Genomic DNA, 24,387 nt, shown 5'->3' with positions numbered 1-24,387 from the left:
TAAATTTGTTATTCCCATTCCAGCAGTTCTTCATTTAATTCTCCTTCTTCCAGCACAGCTGGATGGGAGCAGGCATGTACATGTCAACCTCAGAGAAATTAGGAAAGGCAAAAATTGCAAGAAAAAGCTAATATCAGTCATTAGAGCAATTAATGTAGCTGGAAAAATCAGATAAACTTTTGAACACATCTGTCTGTCTGCAGTTCTGAAATAGCAGTTCACATGTTCAAAAACCTGCCAGCTTTTCCAGCTATGCTCATTGATCTAATTAAAAACAAACGAAAACTTGTCTGCCTACAAACAGATTATCACAGCTGCAGTACCACTACTCCAAAGAAAGGCTTGTGTGAGCACCTATGATGACTAGCCCAGCCTGTGAGAAGGCAGAGCACATCCCTAACCTGGGTGTAAAGGAGATATGCCTGGTTGTAAAGGAGGAGCAGAGAAGGCTGAGTCAATAAAGAAAAACATGACAGGATTAATATGAAGCATCTACCCCCAGTGTCAAAACTTCTCAATATGGTTTAAAGAGGAAAACAAAAAGTCATCCCAAAAGCCAGACTCTCTCAAAATGGTGAGGAAGAGGGAACAATGAGGATTCCCACCCTACAGGGAGCAGCAACAGCCCTGTGAAGAAATGAGGGTTTGCATGAAAAACAGATGGAGCGGGGACCCAATTCCCATTGGGGGCCCTTGTGAGCATCTGCTCAGTATCCCAGAGGGAGCAGGAGCAAGGTAACATTCAGATCTGAACTGGCAGTCTCCCCTACTCTTAAATACTTTATCTATGAGAGTGCAATATCTGTGACTCACACACAGCAACCCACTGAGCCCCTGCTGCCATGGGGTGGGGACGGTGCCAGGAGATGCACATCCCTCTTTGGGCACAATCATCCCAGGACAGCCCCACCTCCAGGCACGCCTGACTGCTCAATTTGACTTGAGCCAATGATATAAAGGGAAGAAAAGACACTAATAGATTTTGACTGAGACGCACCACTTAATCCTTTTTTCCCCATCAGTAAGCTCTCTTGCTTTCCCTTCATAGCAGGCATTATGCAAATCAAGAGTCCCCTGAAGTGATATTTGCAACTGCAGGATCATACAAGAAAGGGCACAATACTCCTTTGCCAATACAACCCCCTGCCCCTACCATTCTTTTTCAAATAATACTATACTCATGGTAAGTACTAAAAATACGTACTCTACCATTCAAGCATTTAATGTTCTTAAATGCCACTTTGTTCAAGGGAAATAGCCTTTGTTAAACATGAAATTCCCTGGGAACAATTTATATTTCAATCTGATTTACTATATTTATTTATAGAGAGAGAGATGTATTTATTTTCTCCAGTTGATTACATCAGCTAAATCTCTCTCTCAAATGCCATGGAGCTAAAAGAAATACTTAAGGGGAGACTGTTGATAACATATTCATAATGTTGGGTATCATCAACTACTGCCTTATATGTGAACTTTAGAGCCACTTCCTGGTGCTTGAATGATGCACAGTGAAAGGGTCACTGGGAAAAGAAGAAAGCTTATAGCACAGTGCTATCAGTGTACGTGCTGTGATCACCAGAACTAAATGGGTTAGCCAATTTCAGCCGAAGTAGCAACATATCAAATTCAACGACAGGACACTGAAACACAAAGTTTTCCATGGAGAAGCAAACATCCTCAGAGACCAAGGCTGACTTTGACAAACATTCCTCTAGGGCACTTGACAGCAGTTAAAGCAATTTAAACTTAAACCACTGGCGCTCTCCTTGCTATAAAAAGAGGTGTGATTTTCAGCAGCAATGAAAATGACCATCACCAAGAGTGAGACATTTAAAATCCATACAGAGATTCACTTTCCTATACCCTGAGCTTTACTGCTTTTTGCAATGTTGAAAGCCACACCAAACATCCAGCTTGTTGTTTTATTCGGAAGGATTCTTCTTCCAAAGACAGAACTGGTTTCTGTTTTTTCTCTCTCTCTGTTGGTATTTTACTGACATGAATTATTTGGGGTTAACAATGAAGTGTGGATCACAGGGTCCAGAGTCCTTCGCAGAGGGTGTCTGCTGTGCAGTCATTTGATTCCCAACAGCATTGTTCTCACTTCATTAGAAAATATCTATTGTAACTTTTAATTTATACAGTCGCAAGTGATCTACTGAATATTCCCCCCATTTTCTGGTAGCTTCATCTATATTTGCAGTATAATTTTAGGCAAGTGCAGGACTCACATTCCTGTTGAAATTAATGTGCATTGTTCTATTGTCCTAGAAAATTCAGGTATCAAGTGATACATCAAACACTTCGATTCCCTTTTTTATTGCCATATCCTGCAATCTCTCTCAGTTCTCACCTCATCTTTTCCCACAATAAATTTAATCCTTGACACAAATGACTGCATTGCTTCAGTCTTTGGCCCTCGGCTTCTACGAGAGCAGTGCTGATGCCAGAGCAGATGTAATGCTCAGGTGCTTCCTCAGTTTATTTGAGGCATCAGCACAGGGAGTTTGCCTGTGAGACTCATGACTAAAGCTGTGTTTAAGGAAGGAAGGACAGAGGGAAGTCTGTCTAGCACAATTGCAAAGAAAATCTGCAAAATCATCATCATAACCATCCTACAAACTTAGATTTCTCGCCGATCCCATCTGGCCTGATCCAAAGGCCATTGGATTTTGGATTTGGACCAATATGCAGACGCCTTTGTCCAAATCCTATGTAGAATAAAATGTTGGCTCTCTTTACTGGCAGAGGATTTAGCAATAGGAAGAAGTTCAGTCCAAACCCTTTCTCCATGTGTGGCTGTTCCAAGAACTCCTCTAATTCACAAGGGCTCAATCTTGACCCTGCATCCTCCTGCTTCTACTTCAGGATCATCTGGCTTTCCATCAGCATGAGTCCAATGAGTAACTCACATAAAGCATTGAGTAGCTAAAGCAAGATGTTAAAAAAGAGGATCTCCTCACTGCTTTGATAGTCAGTTATTAACTAATCGGCATGGCAGTACCGGGAAGGTTGTAGGTGGTTCTGTAACCCGTCATGCCAAAATGTGAAGAGCAGATAATTTTTATTTCATTACGCTTTTGTTCTGCACAGTCTTCAATATTGTCAGAGTGCTGTTTGAACTGCAACCAATTAATGAAACATGAACTGCTTATTAGGTGACCCAAAAGGTCTCTCCCCTACGATCTATGAATACCAAATCAAAATCAACGTTTTGCTGGTAAATGCATACGCATGAAATATTTTAAGACATCATGGCTAAAATAGCTAATAATAAACCTCACAGTATTTGTCAGAAAGCAAAGCAAGAAGGGAAAAGAAGCCAAAAAAAATAAAACACGCTTCTGCAAAACACTGGCTATGCAAGTTAGCATCCGCTAAACGATCAATAGGTCGCTGTTATGTATGATATTTACATCTGATCTGCATTACTGCATTGCTGTGCTGAATGTCCAACAAGGCTCCTATCAGCTAGCACTTCCTTCACTAAAATCTGCCTTCATATAAAATTCACCTTGATTTATAAGTTTGCATTCAGTGCTGTACATTTGAATGTAACACTGCCAAACTTTCTACAGTGTTCACCTGCTGGTTGGAGAGCGGAGATATTTCAAGATGAAAACAAACTAAAGATGGTTGCAGAAGGTTTGTTTCCATTATCAAAGAATGGAAAATAATAGGCTTGTGCATATGGCCAGCCTTCTGCTACCATCATGTCACTATGTATTATCATTTTCTGTTACTGAAAAGTAGTCTACACATCATGTATTTCCTTTATCATGGACTTATTAACTCTTTCACACAGATACACACATAAACCTACAATTATTGGTTTGCTTTCATTACCTAAAAAATGTTGACGGTGTTTTTTTCTTGGTATTTGCTAAATAGAAACTTACTTGGGTTTAGAATCTGGAATTTCAGGTGTTTCCACTTTCTTTCATACATACACATTTTAAATTCAGATGGCCCATATCCGAATTCAGTCCAATCCTCATTTTCAGGAAGGGGAATTTTAGCTTCTTCATCATTTGAATGTTAATTGTGTGGCATCCCAGTAAAACTGCACATGCTCCTTGAAGGCATGGAAAACTCCCTCCTGACCCTTAGAAAATTCTGCCAGTTATTCCTAAATATAAAGCTGGCTAATAACAAGTTCTGTAAGTAATTACACAGCACAGAGCACACAGTGCCTTCCTCTTACTTCACTAATGCTATATGCTTCAAGGGAACACTGAGGAGTGGCAAATTTGTAGTAAGAAATGAGAAATTTTCAGTCAAGAGTCTAGGAAAGGAGGGGCAATAGGGAAGGCAAGCAGATGGAAATACTCAACAGGAATGGAGAAAAGGGGTCTTCACTTGATAAATACATTTTACCCTTTCTATAAATCTCATTCACCACTCTGAAAGTGTATGACTTCGAGTCCCTCTCGGCTAGTAGCCCCTTGCTCCTAAACATTTAGTTTTGGTCTGTCCAATGACTGCAGATTTATGCACTTGAACTCTTTCACTTCCTAACATTCTATAAATAAGCCCCATCTGGTCTATCTCTCCTTGTGTCCAAGTCCCTTCTCCCCCCAGCCTAACTCATATAGTGTCAGTTAGCTAATGCCTTCCTTTAAATAAACCAGACTTTTCAAAACTTGATCTAATGCCTAAGCTCTTTATGTCCCTTGAAAGAAGACTCTAGCAGCTGCTCACTGTTACTATACACTAGATCAAGTATTCAGAGATGGATCTATCAAAGAGGTCAACTCCCTCCTGACACTACATTAACTAATCGGCTGCTATTTTAAACTTTGCTTAGCTTTGTTATTACTTCTACTTCACTGCACCACTTGACATAGACATAGTGCATTTCATAACCCATTTACCCAGCTGATCAAGATCATTCTGTGAACAACCTCATCCTTCTAAATTGTAAACTTTCTGCCTATTTTACTATCATCTGATAACACATGATTTTCTTCATGGCACAAATCATGAAGAAAATGTAACACAAATACAACTTGTAACTACCTGCTTTTGGCCACAAAAATAATTTTGTCCTTTTTCTCCATTGTTTGCTATATAAGAAACAAGGGAATACTCTTGCTTATCTCTAGTCCTGCACGCCTTTCTAATCTGGGTCTTCCTATTGACCTTGTCATAGCTACTCAAGTAACTGAAAGGATTCCTCTCATAGTTTGATGCTTCCAGGATCAGATCCCTGTTCTTTACCTGTCTTAATAATTTATCACCTAATCTGTATATGCAGAGTGTATAGAATAATACATCCTGTGAAACTTTGTTAAAAGTCTCTGAAAATCCCAATACATCTGCTGCTTCCCTCCTATCTAGATCAATATTTATTTAATTTAAAAAAGGAATCCAATTTGCTTGACATGATTTACTTTCCACAAATCCATGCTGACTTGCATTATGATGCTGCACTCTTATTAAACTGTATGCAACTGTAGCCTTATGCTGCTAGCAAATGTGTTTTTGAGACTCCATTTATAGGCAGCGGGATCCTCTGAGAGGCTGCAGTGCCTGACAAAAGGAATTCACCACATCCTTATTGCCAAACTGGTCAGTTATTTTTCAGCTCAAACTGTTCTCCTTCGAAACAGTGAAACAATTTTGACACTTTTGAAATTATTTGATGCAAGCTCTTATTTCTGATGCTCACTCTCACTGCAAATCATGGCCGTGTATCAGGAGTCGTCCTGTGCCCAGCATTATACAACTCCTACATAGAAACAGCCCTCAACATCCAGGGAGTTTGTGGCAACGGTCCCACCACTGATCTTATTGCTGGGTCTCAGTTAGAAGCCAGGCCAGATCAGCAGAAACAGACTATCAAAATGTCAACAGCACATAGTTGTTTGAAGGAATAAGCAGCTGCAGGGCTTCCTTCTGCTTTGTGTTCATGTCCCAAATAATGCTCCACACTGTTCAAGTGTCCCTAGGCAGGCTGTTCCTCCTGTGGTGACATGCAGCCCCTCCACCCATCCCACTGCACACTCCTCTGATCCCACGCTTACCAGGAGGCTGATGTTCAAACACATTGCTGTGTCACTGTCTCAGTGTATTGTCTCCAGCACCATATCCTATCTGCTCAGATAATGGGTGGTGTTCTCTTTAGCAGGCAGACATGGTAACAGCATATGCCACTTCAGCACTCACATCCTAAGGCTTCAGTTCCCTACTCTGCTACTGTCATTCAATTCTGCATGGCTGCCTGAGGTAAGTTCTGTCCAGTACTCATAGAGGGGGCAGAACCCTCTCTGCTTTCTCATTCGCTCCAATTTGGCAGTTCCCAAAGAATTTCCAAAATCTCATCCTACCAATGCGCATTTTCCCAGCTATTTGTCTAATGAAGTTTCCATTTTTATTCTTCCTCCCCTCCGTTTCCTCTTACCACGCACTAACAATGCACTGAACTGAGCTCTTACTGATTTTTTAGAGGACAATTTGTATACATTCAATAGTCAGAATGGGCTGGAGTATCTTGGTATGTACTTGCCAGACTGGCATTCATCAGGGCTGTGAAACAGAACAAAATCCCACTGCAGTAATGAGGTTTTTTAACCCCTTTGTGACAGTACAACTAAATGCCCTTTCAAGCCCCTGTACAATGCCATCAGCTGGGCACAGAAACACAGGCCTACCCAGTTCCAACCCTGACATAAATACAGAATTTATTTAGGCAGTATCAAGCTGTTTGTGGTATTTCTCATCAAGTACCCTACCTTGAACTCCATAGGGGTGTACTTCTCGTTCTTGGGGGTTGTGTTGCCCTTGTAATGGAGATGGTTGGGAGTGGTGGGGTGGATAACGGTGGACTCCTGGGACTGCCTCTGACAGCGCTGGCAGTACACGTAAATCACAAACGTCAAGAGGCTAGAGCCGAAGAAACAGGAGACCCCAGTGGCAATCAGATGGATGAGACTGAAACCTGCAAGGGAAATGACAAGAGATGCTATTTTTAAAGAACAGCCCCTTTTCCTCCCCCGACAAGACCACAGGTGCAAATCAGAGCGGTGACATCTCGGGATCAACATTAATAAGCTGTTGAAGCCGGAGTCTTATGTTATAACATAAACTGACATAATCTTCCTGCAAATCAGTCTCCCCACTGCAGCCCTGCCTCGAGCAGTTTAACAGGTTCATGCATTGTTTTCTCAAAGCTCCCTCCCTGTCTCTCCTCTCTCCCCTCTATTGATATTGAAACTAAACATTATGTTAAGCTGACAGCTAAAGAAATGAGCCATACAAACAATGCACATTAATGGATTCCAAAGCATGTGCATGTCATGGAAATAAGGGGATAAAAATGCTCAGTGTTTCTCTGAAGGGGAAGGAAGGGAGGGGAAAGCCCTTTTTGTTGGCTGCCCAAAATGCCTATGAGACTGTGTGTGGGGTGGGGGAGATACACATTCCTCCCCCTTGTAATCCAAGTGTGCTCAGCATTCTTGCTTATTCATGGGGCAGCATTGCCTTGGCCATGTCTGCACTACCTCTGAGCTGTATTTGTGCTGCTAACAGTGAAATAGGGGTCCTCAGGAGAATAAGAATTATAAGGTGGGCAAAGGAAAGGGGGAACTGCTTGGAAAAGCCAGTTGCAGGCAGGTGCCGGCAGGATAGCTACAGTGCAAATATTTCAAACGGAAAAGCTCTTGGACTGTAAAAGCCTCTTCTGGAGATCCCTCCTCATGGGATTGCAGCAGCACCCTCCAAGCTCAGCACTGAACTCTGGAAGGTGCTGTAGTTGTGCATCCCACATGCTGGGAAGCACCTAACTCACTCACAGCTCTGACTGGTGGGGGGAAGACAACGTCAAACAGCACTCCTCATTCCTCCCTCACAGAGTCTCACCCCCCCCAGTAAAACCAATGACCAACTGATCTCCACTGACAACAGAACAAACAGTAGCACCCTTTACAGCCACCAAGTTAATGAAGCAACCAGACGCAATCTTGGGTGGCAAAACTTTATGACCCTGCTGTATTTAGCTACGTGCAAGGGGGACTCTACAGAAAAAGGATCAGTTATTTGACTCCAAATGCTACTGCCTTTCCTCTGCCTTTGCTCTGTCATTTTTTAAACAGACCTGACAGGGGCCCTGGGGTCTGAGGGGGACCCCCTGACTGCTGGCCCCCCGGGGCAGCTGTCCCAGGGGTCAGCCACACCGGTTCGGTGGCGACTGCAGCGGTAAATTTCCCGTAATACTTAAAAAGCCAATTCATCTGGACAGACTGCTGTGTTGACTTGACTGTGTGCAGAGAAATGGGACCAGTCAGAGAGTGATTTTAAATGAGGCTCATTCTTAGTCTGATCACGGCATGCATTTTTTTGGTGCCATCTTAACATTTTAACTGATATGCTTTTCAAATAGCAGGTTCTGCCCATTAATCAATGGCTCTCATCTAATCTTTAGTTAAAAAATATCTTCCTGAGTTTAAAAAGAACAAAACCAATAGAATTCTACAGCAAAGTAATGCACTTCAATCATAATTACAGTAAGGAACATACAGAATTTATTAGACTGATGAGTTACACTTATTCTTCAAACCACACTATAAAACTGTACTGCAAGTTTACCACTTTCTATTGTGTTTTGGATGACGGGCCAAAAAAACTAGCAGAAAGATTATAATTTCTTACTAAATGTTACAAGATTTCTTCAAAAAGACATTTCCTTTCTAAAAACCTCTGCCTGCTTTACATCATTCTTGACAGCTAAAACACAGAATACACAACTGTGCTCAGTAAAGGCACATGACATGCTGCCACATTCTCCTCTGGCCCAGCTTTGCTTATATTGCACTGAATGTTTCATTTCACTGCTACATTTGCAAGTCCCTACATAAAGCTCTCTTACGTTTCAGTCTCACCTTTGAAACACCCATCTGATTTTTCAGATGAGTTTTAGCTGTATGTTAAGGGGGGGTGGGAGGGGAACACCGAACAAATTATTTTGTTTGCAGCTTGTGTATCCCCAGGGGGGAAGCTTTCTGGTTCATCACTTTGAAAATATAGATTTTCTGAGATGCATCAACAGAATTTCTATTGATTGGCTTCTTTGCCAAATATTGTAGAACACTAAGTAATAAATAATATTAGCTATGATAAAAAGTAGATTGCAACTGCAAATACAGTGGTGATGGTAAAAGAAGGAAATGTGGTACAGTGCACAACAGTGGAGTGCAAGCCATAGCAAGGGGTCGTGGAACTGAAGTAGAACCGCTGCACCCTCTGAGGGAGAAGGAGTGGTGCAGGAAGCCAAATGTTACATTGCAGGGGATGAAATATTAATCCCATTGATTGCCCCACAGTTGCAAACCGAGAGGTCACATTTCCATGCCACAGGTGGCGTGCCTGTTTCTGCCATGATCTCTACGGGGAGAGGAGATTTTGGCAGCCTGCAGATCATTTAGATTTCAGGAAAGCAGGGATGTGATGCTAACAGGAATTGGCATGGTCATTAGTGTGAAACTAGCTTTTCAAAACGTTAGAGGAACCTGCCATTTTCTTCAGTCTGCATTTTTATCTCGGGGCTCCTAGGGCCGTGGAAAAGTGACACTAATGACTTGTAGTAACTTGGATCCTTCCACATTACATGCAGAAAGGAGACACGGATCCTGTGAGAGGTGAGAACTTGAAGGAAAGGAAGTGCTTGGAGGACAAGTATAAGCCTCTAATCTCAACCTTTATCAGCAAAAGATCTGTCTGAGACCCTGTTCAATGAAATCTTCATAGGTTATTTAAAAACACCTGCCTTCAAACAGCTGGAGGCTTACAGTGGTGGAATGGGGAATATCCCTTCCTTCCTCCTGAACCATTTACCCTGTGGGTAGAGAGAGACAAGCAATTGCTCCCTGGTAATTAATGACTCTCAGTGGTCAACCCAAACTCTCAAATAAATGAAAATCTTGGAACTGACAAGTGGACATGCGATACATTCCTCCAGTCCGACTCAGACAGCAAGACTCCAGTGGAATTAAGGCTATCAGTGGGATATGAGCTGTATAGATTAATGGTTTGGTTGATACTGCACAGGGAGAAAAAAAGCCACGTTAAGATAAAAATAAGATATATAGGTAATGGTACCCTACCTCCACAGTTTGTACTCTCATCAATGCTGGAAGCTGGCAGGATCACTAAACAAAGAGAAGAAGATTGGAGAAAGTTGTCATTTTGCCATCACTTTACTTCTTCAAGTAATTAAACTCCCTGTGCTCCAGACACGAGAAGGTGCTCACATGTTCTGCTGCAAGCTGAGAGCCTCTCCAAATTGAATTATAAGCTCATAGTTTGAAACACATGCAATAAAACCTCTCCAAAGACCCGACAATTCCAGTACTGTTACCTGATCACTCTTTAGCTTCTTCAATTAAGGGGAAAGATGAAAGCTGAGAAAACCATGAAAAAGACTACCATTGCCTAGAGATCTCAGATTTTTAAGTCAGGGCACCATAATCCAAAAAATAACACATGGAAAGGCATTATTCAGTCTAGACCCATACCAAGTATTTGCCTGAGAGATTCAATTTCCAGAAAACACAGGGTGGAATATGCTGATGACCATCTGTCCACCAACAGTGTCTCTCTCTTAAACCCTGGATTAATCTCCCTACTTCACACTCAAATTTTCTCCATCTGCCTCACCCTCATTCTTCACTCTTTTGGGATGCTTCTTTTGGTACCTGAAATCAAGGACATTCTGTTGCCCATACCCATACTGAGAACAAAGAGAGAATTTTTATATACCATCCTGAGATGAATGATGCAAGGTTAAAAGCTTCAATTCAGGTGAAGCCATAAGTTACTTGTTACAAATCTAGGTAATTCTGTTAAAAAAGAATATTAAGCCACTTAGAGGAATGCCAGTTACCCTGTGCCTGCCACAAGGGAATATATAACATGTTGTTTGCTCGTTTTACTAGAAGCATTCCAGTCCAATTTATAATAGTGAAAATCTCAGCCTAGTTTGACAGTCTGGGCATGAACTGCTCTCCTGAACTGGCCCACCCTCTCCCTCCTCGGTGACACTGTACATACCAGGGATTTCATTATACAGGCAATCCTGGTACTGGGTGCTGTTCCCGACACACTGAGAAGAGTCCGGGCTGTGCACCTCGCAGTAGCGGCTGCGGTACTGGATGCCCTCTTCATTACACAGGCTCCACTCCGACCACTCCGACCAGCCACCTGAAACCCAGACCAGAGAAACACACAGACGATGTCACCAAGAAGGAAAAAAGGAAAAAGATGCTTCTCCAGTGCTGAAGGACATCTAGATCCTGGCCTGGGCCTCTCTCACACACCTAATCCAGGGGTCTCTAGTGGATTTCATTTTCTCAATACAAATACCAGTGCAAACATCATACCCTACTTGTAGTTTTCTTAATATGGACTAAACCAACCTTTGGTGGAGCACTGCATAGGAGTTGTCTTAAGAGCTCCAATATCAGCTCTCTGGTTAAAGTCATACAAGGACCTCCATGGGGCAATGTTGCACCATGACCTCTACGTTCTGATGTAGCTTCCCAGGGATCCCTAATGCAGCCAGCACAAGTTAGAGCAATTATAGAGTTCTGCTGAGGTTCCCAAGGGCAGGAGTTGGCCTGTACCAGATCAGAAAGATGCAAAGCCAGCACAGAACTAAACCCTGTCCTCTGAGTTGCAGCACATGCTCATCTGTTGTCTGTGAAAGAAAAAGGAAGGATTGTCCCTTCAGCAACTGTACAGATTGCTGCTTCTTGACCCCTTTTGTTTGTCTTGTAAACTTCCACGCTGAAGAACCAAGCTCCAGCTTTTTCAATTACTTGTAATGGATCAACCATTGGCAAGATTTTGCCTGACTGGCACCAGAATGCCGGAGCATGGGATAGTGAGAAGGCACGGAGAAAGGTGATGAGTTGCAGTTGAACACTGAGATGTCTCCTCTTTCCCTGGCTCAGCAGACACCTACAGAAAAACTCGTAACTGGTGGTGTTTCTGATATACTTTTTAAACATTGCGCAGATGTGCCTTGCTCCCACCACCCTCCAAGCCAAGTGGAGCAGGGATGAGAAGTGGCTACCTTCGCAGGGGTGCGTGTTGCAGAGGGCCTCCTCGGTGTGCAGGCCGATGCAGATATCCTCCCCGCTGGACGGGGCTGGATTGGTGCACGTCCGCGTGCGCTGGTAGTGCCCCCCTCCACAGGTTGCTGAGCAGTGAGACCAAGGAGTCCAGCAAGACCACGAGCCTTTCACTGGAGGAGAGCAAGGAGAGAGAGGTAGATGGCACTGGTTACTCCTCTCACTGTGACAAAGCTAGAGAGCCCTGGTATCTCACCTTCCAGATCCACCCTGCCCAGACTAGCTAGCAGTTTCTGGGACATTAGGGCCTGACAAGAAAAACTTTGCATCAAGAGAGAGTACAAACGTACTGCACTCTGTGGATGCAGAATGAAATCTAAGCAGAAAAAGGCTCTGCATCATAAAGTGCCACAATAGTAACTGTTCTTTATGGCAGTCACTACTATTCATTGAAATACTCTACTCCATTCTATTCCTTTCCTTTTTATAGAACAGCATCGCTATTATTACTATTATTATTATTATTATTATTATTATTACTACTACTACTACTGCTACTACCTCTTGACACTTCACTTACAGCAAAAGCAGATTTACTTGGGGAAAAAGTTCTGTAGAACCTAAGTGGAGCTTATATGGCACCTTTCTGTGGGGCCCCCAAGTCCTCTAGTTTCAGCCTTTAGGAAACAGAAACTCAAGAGGCTTTATTCATTGTCCCTGCTTATTGCAGGGGCATTGGACTAGATGACCTCTAAAGGTCCCTTCCAACTCAAACCATTTTATGATCTGAGCATAACCCCATAAGAGGTTAATAATAAAACTAGGGAGGGACTTAGGAACACTGATTCCCCCACCCCCCACCTATTATACTGCCTGGTTTACAGGTCCACATGCCATTAATTCAGAAGATAATAACCTGATGACTTAGTGCAAGATAAACCCAGGATTTGTGTATACACATTGAGTGAGGCAGGGAAAGAGGGAGACACAGAGAAATAGTAATCATGCACTCAGAACAGATTGTAAAACATCATACTGTCCAAGGAGAGAAAACAGCACAGAAGGGCACAGACATTAGTGAAAAGCCACTGAGCGCTTCCAAAATAGTACTAATAGCTGCCTTTATAGTACTAGGGTTATTTCTTTTTTATAGGCCATAGAGTGCAATATTTGACACTCCTGCTACACTCTTGCTGCACATTCTGATCATATCTGCGTTGGAATTTTATCTTTGTATTGAATTTTAGAATCATAATAGTACTACTATAATAGAGCATTTTCAAGTGTAGGCCACAAACTATAATGCCAGAGGTAGATAATTGCTAGAACTGCAAAGAGGCAAGGTAATTTGTGTAAGATGACTTAAATTTAGTTTAGATAGATATTACAGAGCAAGGAGAAGGATAAGTGAGAGAGAATACAGTAGTCAATGGTCTATTACTACTATTCTGGACAAGGAGTGCAACATAAACATGAGGACAAACTCGAAAACCAGGAAACCAGGCAAGAATACTCCCTGCTGGCTGTGCAGGAAATGGTAACTGATGTCAAGAGGAGATGCCCATCGCAAGAACAATACGTAAGCAGGAGAGGGGGAAGAAACAAGTGTTCACAAGAAGAGCCGCCACATCAAGCATCTCTATACAGTATTAAGCCACATTTATTAAACCTGTCTCTTCATCAAGGAGCAGATACACCACGATGCCCTCCACAGGATGGAGGATCAAACCTTCCTGAAGCAAAAAAATTGCTACAAGCCACCCTACTACTTCCTCTAGAGGATGTGGTTGTGTTACCCTTAGGTGAAACCGAAGTCAGCACTAAAGATCACATTTGTGGGTCATTACAATAGTTTTAAAAATACTAAGGAAAATACCCCAAATTTAAAAAACAAAACAAAACAAAACAAACCAGCATAGAAGTACTGATTTTGTTGTTGTTGTTGTTGCTCTACCATTAAGATTAGGGAAAAACTCCTCTGAATCTCATGCAGGAAGATGTTCATGTTTACCTGGGCAGGGATGCGGATTGCAGTCTTGGTACTCCATCGCTGACCCCACACAGGGCAAGCCACCATTTTTAGGTTCAGGGTTTGTGCATGTTCTCTTCCTGATCCTAAAGCCCAGCTCACAGTCCCTGGAACAGGAAGACCAGGCCCCCCAAAAGGACCAGCCCCCATTGATAATCCGTGCAGAGGTCTTACCAGTCTTGAGGAGGTCATCAACAAGAGCTTCAAGGAAAACAAATGAGACATCATGAGATCACAAATTAATCAAAAGCTGGACTTTTGAAAAGCTCATAAATAAAATCAGGATTTATGTGCCCTGTGAAATAGTTTCTGTTGAAAGCCCTTAGCAAGAGTTTTGTTCCACAGGGAATACAAAAAGAAATTTGCAAACACGCAAACTGAGTCTACTAATCACCTTGAAAAATGTCCTTTTGGGGCAGAAAACTGGGAGTCCAGGCTGTGCCCTCAAGACACTGCCTTGCATCACAGCAATACTGCAGGGATCAACCCGAGAGGCTGTGCACAAGGGGAGCCCAAGAGAGAAAGAAAAGACACAGCGTCCTGTAGAACAGCTCTTCTCTTCTTTACAACTGCGTTACTTGCCTGTTCTCTTTGGGGCAGCAAGAACAAATCTATACACTACCATAAGCACAGAGCTCATGACTGTGTATCTGTACGTCACAGGCCTCTCTCCATCCCTGCCACTCTGCAGTGGCACTGGTCGTACAGGTGACACTAGTTGTACTACTGCAGACACAGTCAGCTTTGCGTTGTCCTGAGAGAATCTCCCTCCCACCACCTAATCTAGGCTTGCCCTGTGGTCCCTCAGAGCTGGCGGGACGTACAGTCAGTATCACACACGGCTGAACCATCGTTGGGGCAGAAACGACTCTCGGTTTTCTTCCTCCCAAACTGCAGCTCGTGGGGGTCTGACAGCTGGGCACGACACGTATAGCGGAAGCGCTGCTCCTGGCGGGCACCATTCTGGGTGATGTTTACAGGCATCCAGGGGGTCCAGGGGGTGTTCCTGCGCACCTCCGGGCAGCTCTCTGGGTTGCAGGTCTTATATTCCTGTCAAGAAGGAAAACTGCTCTCTCCTTACTTATTAAACAGCATCAGCCTAACTGGTAGAGATTTATTTACACTTCAGAAAATAAGGGGGTACTCTCTGGATCTAAAACAATCTCCATCCACCTTATCTGACCTCACAGGCACAAGCCAGTGCTGGGCACAGCACAAAATGTGGTGACTGTGGAGGTAGTGGTGGTGAATAGCTTCAGGTAGACCTCAAGGGTAAACTATGCTTGCTATTTTTATGTCTCCCTCAGGTTTGTGTTTATTTGCTGACTCTAAGTCCTGTGGGGGTTCAACAGATTGGTACATTATGGGCAGGAGAATAATTCAGGCAGTAGATAACAGCAACAGCCAAGAAGTTTTCTGCTGTGACCCTGAGATGCTGCTCTCAGGTCAGCCTAGAGAAGCCCCATGAGGACAAAATGTCTGTTAAGATTTATTCCTTCAAAAGTTTATTTTTGATTTTTAATATGGGTTTAGATTATCTCTTTCTATACCTTTTTTTGTTTGGTTGGCTTCTTGAACTCTCTAGCGAGGGTTATGAACCATTTACCATCTTTGGTGTACAGGGATGGGGTAATTTGGGGGTTTTACAATTCTTGCCACTAGTGGGAGGAGTTCCAGTGACAAACATTCTGTTCTTGATTTAAAATAAATGAATAAATCAATCTTTTCTGGCAGAGAGGAAAAAATAATGCTTCAGGACCTTGTGTGATTCTAGAGTAAATGTCAAACAGCTTGTGAAGAGATGGGAAGTGTCAGATCAAGTCTGCTTGCTCTGAAAGGAAACTCCCCAAAACTAATTAAAAGAGCTGCATGAAACTGCTGCCAGAATAGGAAAGGGAAAGTAAAGAGAACAAATGGGTAGCCATTGCCTCACTGATGGGTGAACTAGGTGTTGGACCTGTTTATTCAAGTATGACAATGCGAATCACTTCTGATGTGTGTGTGGCCTCCTTGACTCAACAGATCATCCTCGGGAGCGGGACAGAAGAGAAAAACATGTATATTGCTTTCAGGTATAGGCCATAAAATCTAAGACTACAGAGACCTAGGGAAATCCTCCGTACCCCAGTCTATCCCTAAATCTGCCACCTCTGTGCTTCCAAGTTCATTTCAGCATCCTCTCCAGCTAAAGCTGAGGACAGCATTTTCTTCTAGCTTGAGAAATAAAACCAAGATGGAGAGAGGAGCTAATACCAAGTTCCTAGATGCTGGTTGTCAGTAGGTGCCCCTTTATGCAATGTCAGTAAACAGTACATACCACAGCACAGCCTGGACACGTATTTCCGTTTTCACAGGACCTCTGCCTTGAATGAATCCCTCCACCACAGTTCACACTACATTTATTCCAGGGTCCCCATGAAGACCAAAAAATTGGTAATGGACATGGACTGTTCTCATTACAGAATCTGAAAGAAGAAAGTGCATTGCTCAAAGAACATCCACATCAGCACATCCAAGGGACAAAATGGTGCAGGACACAAGACTGCACACTGCATCGGGGCACAACTGATGCATGCACAGAGAGCCAGTGGAGGCTGACACACCATCGGATTAGCAATATTCCTGATCATGGAGAGATCTGTAGCCTAGAGTGGGAGTGGATAACCAGGCTGAGCTGAGGAAGACAGTCCGAGTAAATGGTCGAGATCAGGTGTTTTGAAGTGCTCTAGTCTCAAAACTTTTCCACAAACACTGAATCCACAAAAGAGCTCATAAGCTGAAGCCCAAGTGTCACAAAGAGAGAGAATACATGGTAAAAGGGATGAGAGTGGGAGAACAACTCAACAGTGATTTGTCACTAGTGGCAGGTGTTAAACACCTGGCAATCTTCTTCTCTTCACACAGTCTAGCTTTTACTGCTCCTTGGACCCTAGGAAACTAGAGTTTGCAAATAGAGCAGAACTAGGAGCTATATGCAACTAAAAGCAGGTCCTAAATGAATGCTATTTCATGTTCCCGTGTCAAAAGTAACTTTAATTTTGTTCAGTTTTAATCAATTTTGTTCTCAAATTGAATCACATAGGACTGCACTTGACTCTGTTGTAATCTTTAACCCCAAAAAGGACCATTGTGAATGGACACAAACTAAATCTAACATTAAAATGTCCTGAAACAAGTAAGTTAAATGAATTGCCCTTTGTATTCTGAGAAATGCAGAGACACGTGTCTTAGTGACCACTCAAGGGACAAGCAACAGCCTATTGCCAAGCAGAGGTGGCCTTTAATGAAATGTCACACCTGGAAACAAGTTGGGGTGCCTTGAAGCTTGTGTTTCATGAGGGGTCAAGCTTGAAGAAGTGTTATAGTGCAGATGGCTCTGTAGGCTCAAAAAGCATCGGGTTTTAGTGATTTTGCATGACATTTTCTTAGTTTAGAGGGGAAAAAAGGTTTTTCTGACGCCATGACCTGCAAAACTCAAGACTGAATCTGTGAGTTAAGCTATATTTTGCCTTGAACTTCTTTTGGTGCACCATCACCATCAAGTAACAGAGACCTGGGAGTAGTGCAACTGGCAACTAAAAGCTGCACATACTCAGCTGCCACTTCCAGGACAGATCAGAAGAGTGCAACCATATCTGTAAACTCTGTCAACAGCAGGTGCAGTTTCTCCTTTAGGTGAGGAGAGTAGCCCCCTGTTGGTGGGACAGGAATACTTATGGAGGTCTGAAAGGTCCTGTTTGATAGTGAAGGCAGCTCTGAAGTCTCTGATGTTCACAGGCTCATTGGAAAAGAGTGGCCATGAATGTGAGCAACCTCATCCCTCCCAGGCTCTGCAGCTCCTTCTGCTCGGCACATTCAGCCAAGCAGCCTTAATCTGCAGTCCCATGAGAGCCAGCGCTCCCAGCTGCCAACATTACAACCACAGAAATGAAGACATAGTGCTGCGGACAACTCTTACCTTTCTTCCCTGCCCTGTCCAACGCAGACCCTGCCCCCATACCGTGGAGCAGGATTGCTGCAGGATCGCTGGCGGACCTGGAAGCCAATCCCACAGGAGGTGCTGCATGGGGCCCAGGAAGACCAGGGTGTCCAAGCGCCATTTCTAACAAAAAAGGGTGAGAGAAAACAGAGTATGGGGATCATCCAACGGTCTCCCATGTCATGCCATGCATTATGCAGCAAAACACACATGACTATTCAGTTCAACCAGACTTTATATCAGAGGAGATTTAGAAAAGGGAGTTTCAAAAGCTCTTAGCACTGACCTAACTTTCAACCCCTTTGAAGTCTCTAAGAACTGGAAAGAAAGAGAGTGAAGACAAAGCTGAATGATTTTGCAAACGTCTCCTATGATTTGTCAGGCAACAGTGTGGTTAGTATAACTTTCACCGACTATTCCCCCATCACCTCCCCCATGTCTCATAACCCGGCTCTTCTGAGCCAATGGTTGATCCCAAAGTTGTGTCTCCTGAGCTCTTCTGCACAAAGAGTGCAGGTTTTGAGAATCAAGAATGCCAGTTGTGCCAAAGGATGTAGAAAACCTACCCTCTGCTAATTCAGTAGGTACTGATGCTTTAAATCTCTTACAGCAATACCACTGCCAGCTCCCATGGTTTTATCACAAACCTCATAATATTTTGTGTTTTCCTAAAGCCTTCAGCATTGAATCCTATTAAGCAGAAACCTCAAATTTCATTAAAAATAACAATAATTGCTCCTAGCTTTCATGGCCGCCTGCAGACGTCACTGTAGTGTGACCTTAAATCTGCAGAAACTAGAAGCAATTAAGAGCTCAGAGGAAGGATCGAGTTTCATGGTTTAATGAGTGATCACATCTCTGCTGAAGAGTGGTAACACAGCCTGAAGCAAGTATGATGTAAAACCCCTTAGTTCACACCTCAGCGACAGAGATGTTGGCAAACACTCCGTGCCTCGCTCCTGCAACAGGCTGAGCACGTGCCGGCGACACTGCTGCCATGTGGTGACTCAAACGTGCTTACACAGAAGCCAACATTTTCATCTTTCAAATCTTGCATCTATTAAAGCTCACCATCCTCTGATTTGGAAGCACTGAACCTTGAAGCAGGAGAGGAGGAACTGTATCTCATCTCTTCTGTGCTGCAGGTTTCATTTCATACGGAGGCAGTGGTAATGCTCTGTCTTATAAAACTGCCTAATCTTGACACTTCACTGCCTTAAGCCAAAAAATACTGGGTTTGGGGTGTGTTTTTTTATTTAAGAAAAGTCTTTCTAAAAAGTCTAGTCAGAAAACAAAACAACTCAGGTGCTCTATGAATCTTGAATGCTAAGCTTGAAAACAGATGTTAATTTTCAAAGCATTTACTGAACTAATAACACTGCTGGCAAGAAATACTTTCTGGCATAGCACCAATCAGGGCAGAGGATGAAAGTTAAAACCAACATTGGCCTTCACACTTTTTGTATTCGTTATCAACTCTTGCCTGTTCTTGGCAGCTTTACTTCAGAACCCTGATAGATCTTTCTCCCCTCCTCTTGTTCTCTTATCCCTCTCCCTGCTTCCCTTCCCATCTCCCACCCAAAACAAGGTCAAAGAACAAGAAACTCACTTATATGAAAATCCTACTATTCCATATTATTCTGCCAAGTTTTAACCCACCTACTACCTCCCCACTCCTTAACCCAAAAGAAAGATTATGTGTAAAATTATGAAAAGAAAAAAATCAAATGGAAGGTTGCTGTTATTGCTGCAAAAAGGGCAACTAATTTTTACTAAAAAATCCTCAAAAACCCAACAGTTTTCAGCATCTATTTGTGCTTCAGGATTTTTAACAGAAATAAGACACCTTCCACTTTGAGATCTCCAGCTTTCTAATAGAAGTCATCTTTAAAGCATCCTGCTCCCTCTTTTCAGAAAGAAATCTCAATGCCATATGAAGTCAATTAAAGGAAATTTGAGGGCTGAGGCGGATGTAGGATGACCAGATGTCCCTATTTTTCAAACCATGCTGTTTTCCTATGTCTTAAGATTGAATAATCTGTTTTTCATCCCCTTCTTAGAAGCTGTTCCTGTCTTTTTTGCCATCAGAGCAGTGCTGAGAAACCCATCCCACTGGCATGTTTTCCATTTGCCACTGACATAAAAAGCCTGCCTGGGGAAGGCTCCACTCAGCCCACAGTGGCAGCACAGGGACAGGAATGACTGCACACCTTTTGGGCAGCACAGCTCACAACTGGTAGGAGAGGTGCCAATTAAAACATGAGTATTGCTGAAATTTTGGTGCCAATACCAGCACTGATCTCCAGGGATCAATCAAGAGACAGCTGTCCTTAATGGAATGAATGTTTATGGAGAAGATAAAGTAGATAAAAACTGTATTGACCCAATATTTACGAAAATACTGGCTGTCCCCACCCTGGTTAAATAGTGCTTACACTATTGCATCGTCTTTCCTTGAGTCATGACATGATGTAGTCTGAGGGTGGTGGAGTAACTTGGGCACAAACACCACTGCTATGTTTGGGCACCCGAGAGGAGGACATTGAGCTTCCACACTGCTCAAGCATTTGCCTCAGACTTCTGTGGACAGGCAGCACTTCGACACAAGCTGAGCTGCATGTGCTGCTGCAGTGCCGTCCCCAGCACACACCTCTCCTGAGCGCTGCTCGCTGCCAGGCGATGATGTGTTGCTTTTACCTGGCCAGCGTGCTGCAGACAGTTCACAGACTCGCAAAACAGGGCAAACAAGACTTGCTCAGAGCTGGCTAGGCCCTGACTTTACAAGCACTGCTCTGAAGGAGCTCTGCTTGCTTTTGGAAATGCAGTCTTGGAACCCAAACTCTGAAAAATTATGAGCTTATTGATGGTTTTAGGCTATTGCTGTTCAGTTGGCTAACAACTACCTCTGCCTTATTCACCTCCTCCTGAGGGGTCACTACTCACTGTGCAGCTGAGGGAAACCGAGGTACAGTGTAGGGAAGGTTAATGTGTACAGTAATTTTGGGTGCTCACCTTCCAAGAGCCTTGGCTGAGGGCCCTTCTCCCAGAGCCCTTGGGCTCCTTCATTTTACACTGACTTCAAGGGGGATCTCACATACCTCACTTTGGCTGGGATACAACAACACGGTCGCAAAAACACAGGAAAGGAGCTAAGCTGTGGACAGGCACAACTCTTGTTCCCTTCCTAAAAAGCACAAAGAACGCTGAGGTACCTTGAACAATTTGCGACCTCAATCCTGGCCCCTTCACAACCGCGACCTCCACAGCGAGGACGAGGGCTGTCACATGAACGTGACCTACACATACAGGAGCCTGTGCTGTCCCCATCCGAGTGCTCACACAGTTGCCATGGGGACCAAGGCCCCAATCTTCCATTTGTTGTCAGGTTTTTCACCTAATTTTAAGAGAAAGAGAAGTCATTAATAGCAAGTTTACATTTCTGGAGACAGGCCCACAATAGAAATGCCAAACAAAGCTGCCAGGGGGGATTAGGATGCAGCTTAGATGGGAGCTGTCTGTGCTTGCGTGCAGGATTCAAAACAGAGGGTTGTTTTCAGACAATGCCACATCAATATTTACCCTCCAAATTCCACGCCACATACCTAACATGTGCGCACAGGCACCGAGCCGACCCAGACAGCACCACACCAGGAGCAAGCATCCATCTGCCACACCATAAAACCACCGTGCTCCCCGTCCCACACTGCACAGTTTCAGCCTTTCAAACACACAACAGCCAGTGCTGATTGTCCCCACTCATTATGCTCCAGCCTCTGCAGTGCTTCCTGCAGAGTGTTTTCTGAGTTAGCATTCATATAACCATAGTGACCAGCTGAGACCGGGCCTCGCTGAGTTTGGCCCTGTCCAAACACACAGTAAGAACTGGATCCCTTTCCAAACAGAGCTGCAGCCTAAATGGCCAAATGGATGAAGGGCAGAAAGTGAAGGAGATGGTGGTCACTAGCATTAATTCTGAGGATCACAGTGAGCTAAAGGGCAAGAATTCATCTCAAGACCAGACCACATTGCTATCTGTTTCCTCTGACCTTTGTTTCACACCTGCATAGGCCTGAACAGGCTGGGACTTGAGCTCCCTGAATGCTGTAATGAACAAAAAATACGGTAGTCCTGGCAGGCCAAAAGCATGAGAAACAGAACTATTTCAGCCCAGGACTGGTGAAGACCTTCTAGGAGACAGTATCGGAGCTTGCTCCCCTGTGCCTTGCTCTAACCAGTGCTGCCAAATGAGCCCTGAGCTGAGGGATGGGGGAATAAGCTGTTGGGACTCTCACCCCCAAGGTTGGCTGGAAAGGATGCATGCTGTCCTGCTGGGATCACTCCTGGCCACCACTGCCTTCTTGTGCCCACTCCACCACTACTGCAAAATCCAGCAGCCCAGGACCATGTCTTAAAAGCTACCCTGAACACCCCTGACCTGGCATCATCTCTTCTCCTTACTTGAGAAACATGAGGCAGAGAGAGATTGGTGCTGGTCCTGCCTAGGCCTTGTCTATTCCCTTGCAACAGTGCAGCACCACGATGGACTCTGCCCCGCTGACTCCCTCCATCCTCCCTACCCCACATCCCACATTGCTGGGCCTTGCAGGTGGATGGCACAGATGGTGGCTGCCTGCAAGTGGCCCATCCCTGTGGTGTCACCCACAGGGTGGTGGGATGCTCAGCAGCTTTGGTAAAACCTCTGGCAAAGGCAATACTGGACTTGGCCTCGGTGTCGCACACAACAAAGGGTGAAGGAAGGAAGAGGCTGGGGCCCTGGCAAACAGCCCTGGCCCCAAATCTGAGCCAGCTGCCTCTGACAAACACCAGTGTGCATGCTTCACTGAGCTCTGATGCTGGCAGGATCAGCCCCTTGGGCTGACCCAGAGGAGAAATCATTCCTCCTGCTTTACAGATGAGTAAACCAAGCCACAGAGAGGCTGCTCGGCTGCTCAAGAGCCACGCAGGGAGACAACTGCAGCCACGGGAATAGTGCTTTCCAACACTCATCCCCTGAAACACACTTCTCTGTTCTTGTTCTCTAAGTTTGGCACTACATTCAGCTCTCAGAATGTACCTCTGTGGGTTGCCATCTTCCCTCTCACCCATCTACAGCAGCATCAAAAACATGCAGCAGTGGCAAGGAAGTAATTTAGATCTGACACTGCGCTCCTCAGGCTGTAGTTGGGGGGTTTCAGGCATCTGCTGTAAGCCTTTGTTTGCAAGAGATGATCATGTACTTGTAAAAATTTGCCCTGGGCTGCAGGTTACAAGGCAAGATGCCCAGGGAGGAGAACACTGAGATTTGTTGTTGTTGAATTTGCTGTTTTAAACATTGTTTAAAAATCAATACAGTCGGGTTGCTATAAGTTGGGGATGAGAGGGTGATGCGGGGGTGAGGGGGAATCAAAATAACTATTTGAGATACTTAATACTAGATTTTTATCTCCTTCTTCCTCCTGCCGTACAAAAGTCATAAACCAAGTATTGGATCATTTCTATTCATTTTTGAGCCAGAAAGTCTTGCTGATTCCAGCAGGGAGTTCTGTTCAGAAATCAATGGTATGATATGGCCCATGGCTTCAATTAAAAAAAAAAAAAAAAGTAGTTGACAAATAATTATTGGCTCATAAGTAATACTGGGAAACAACCCAAAAAATTAAACAAATAAGCAGTCTTAACCAAAATGCTGAGATATACAGACATGTCACATTGTGAGTATGGGAAGTTTTATACTTAAGAAATTACGTATGGATTATTATTCCATCTTCAAATTCACAAAAATATCTTCAAAAGAGCAAACTTGGGAAGTGGGATGAAAAACCATAGGCATTGATCTTTTTCAGGAATAGCTTTACAAGGCAAGTCCTTTGTAGCCAACAGAGTGCCCATCAGACAGAACGGACATCTTTAAAAACACATCTGATCAAATGCCCTCTCACCTGACAATACTGCCAATTCTGGAATTCTTGTCTTTCATAAACTGTCATACTCACACCAAAGGCCTCACCTTTTCCTTTCTTCCTTGTACAGTCTAAAGGCTCAAATGCATGATCTGAAAATTCAGACTGGCCATTCCTAATCCCCGCTACCAGGATATTTTCCATGTTTATTCTGATATTACAGGTAAGACTAGAAGCATTCCTCATTCTTTCATTTCATCTATTCTTTATCTTAGGATTCAGATATCAACCGCTTATAATTTTGCCAAGCTTTAATGACTTCATCTGGAAGTTTCCATGTTGGCTGTTTGATGAAAGCTGGAAATTCTTGCAAAGTTTCAGTCAAACTACTTCAACCATTTACAAAAT

At 43.7% G+C, this 24,387-nt stretch overlaps 1 protein-coding gene across 5 annotated transcripts in view; it reads right to left on the bottom strand.

Moving 5' to 3' along the window:
- The window catches only part of SEMA5B (semaphorin 5B), a 197,427-nt gene that overhangs the window by 14,197 nt on the left and 158,843 nt on the right, over nucleotides 1–24,387 (bottom strand). For 3 of the 5 annotated variants that reach the window (XM_027885113.1, XM_027885112.1, XM_027885114.1), the window contains 9 exons: nucleotides 21,292–21,473; nucleotides 18,059–18,202; nucleotides 16,418–16,565; nucleotides 14,925–15,150; nucleotides 14,083–14,301; nucleotides 12,074–12,244; nucleotides 11,050–11,199; nucleotides 10,104–10,148; nucleotides 6,738–6,943 (listed from right to left, as the gene is read on the bottom strand). In XM_027885113.1, coding sequence (XP_027740914.1) covers nucleotides 6,738–6,943; nucleotides 10,104–10,148; nucleotides 11,050–11,199; nucleotides 12,074–12,244; nucleotides 14,083–14,301; nucleotides 14,925–15,150; nucleotides 16,418–16,565; nucleotides 18,059–18,202; nucleotides 21,292–21,473 — 1,491 coding nt within the window. Of the gene's footprint in view, nucleotides 1–6,737; nucleotides 6,944–10,103; nucleotides 10,149–11,049; nucleotides 11,200–12,073; nucleotides 12,245–12,948; nucleotides 13,613–14,082; nucleotides 14,302–14,924; nucleotides 15,151–16,417; nucleotides 16,566–18,058; nucleotides 18,203–21,291; nucleotides 21,474–24,387 lie in introns of those variants that run through there. The other 2 variants (XM_027885115.1, XM_027885116.1) reach the window with 2 other exon arrangements.

The sequence above is a fragment of the Empidonax traillii genome, unplaced genomic scaffold, assembly GCF_003031625.1.
Source record: "Empidonax traillii isolate 1590-97213 ecotype Southwest subspecies unplaced genomic scaffold, ASM303162v1 scaffold161:size1573837, whole genome shotgun sequence".
NCBI classification, from domain to species: Eukaryota; Metazoa; Chordata; class Aves; order Passeriformes; family Tyrannidae; genus Empidonax; species Empidonax traillii.
This window is presented reverse-complemented; position numbering and strand designations above follow the sequence as displayed.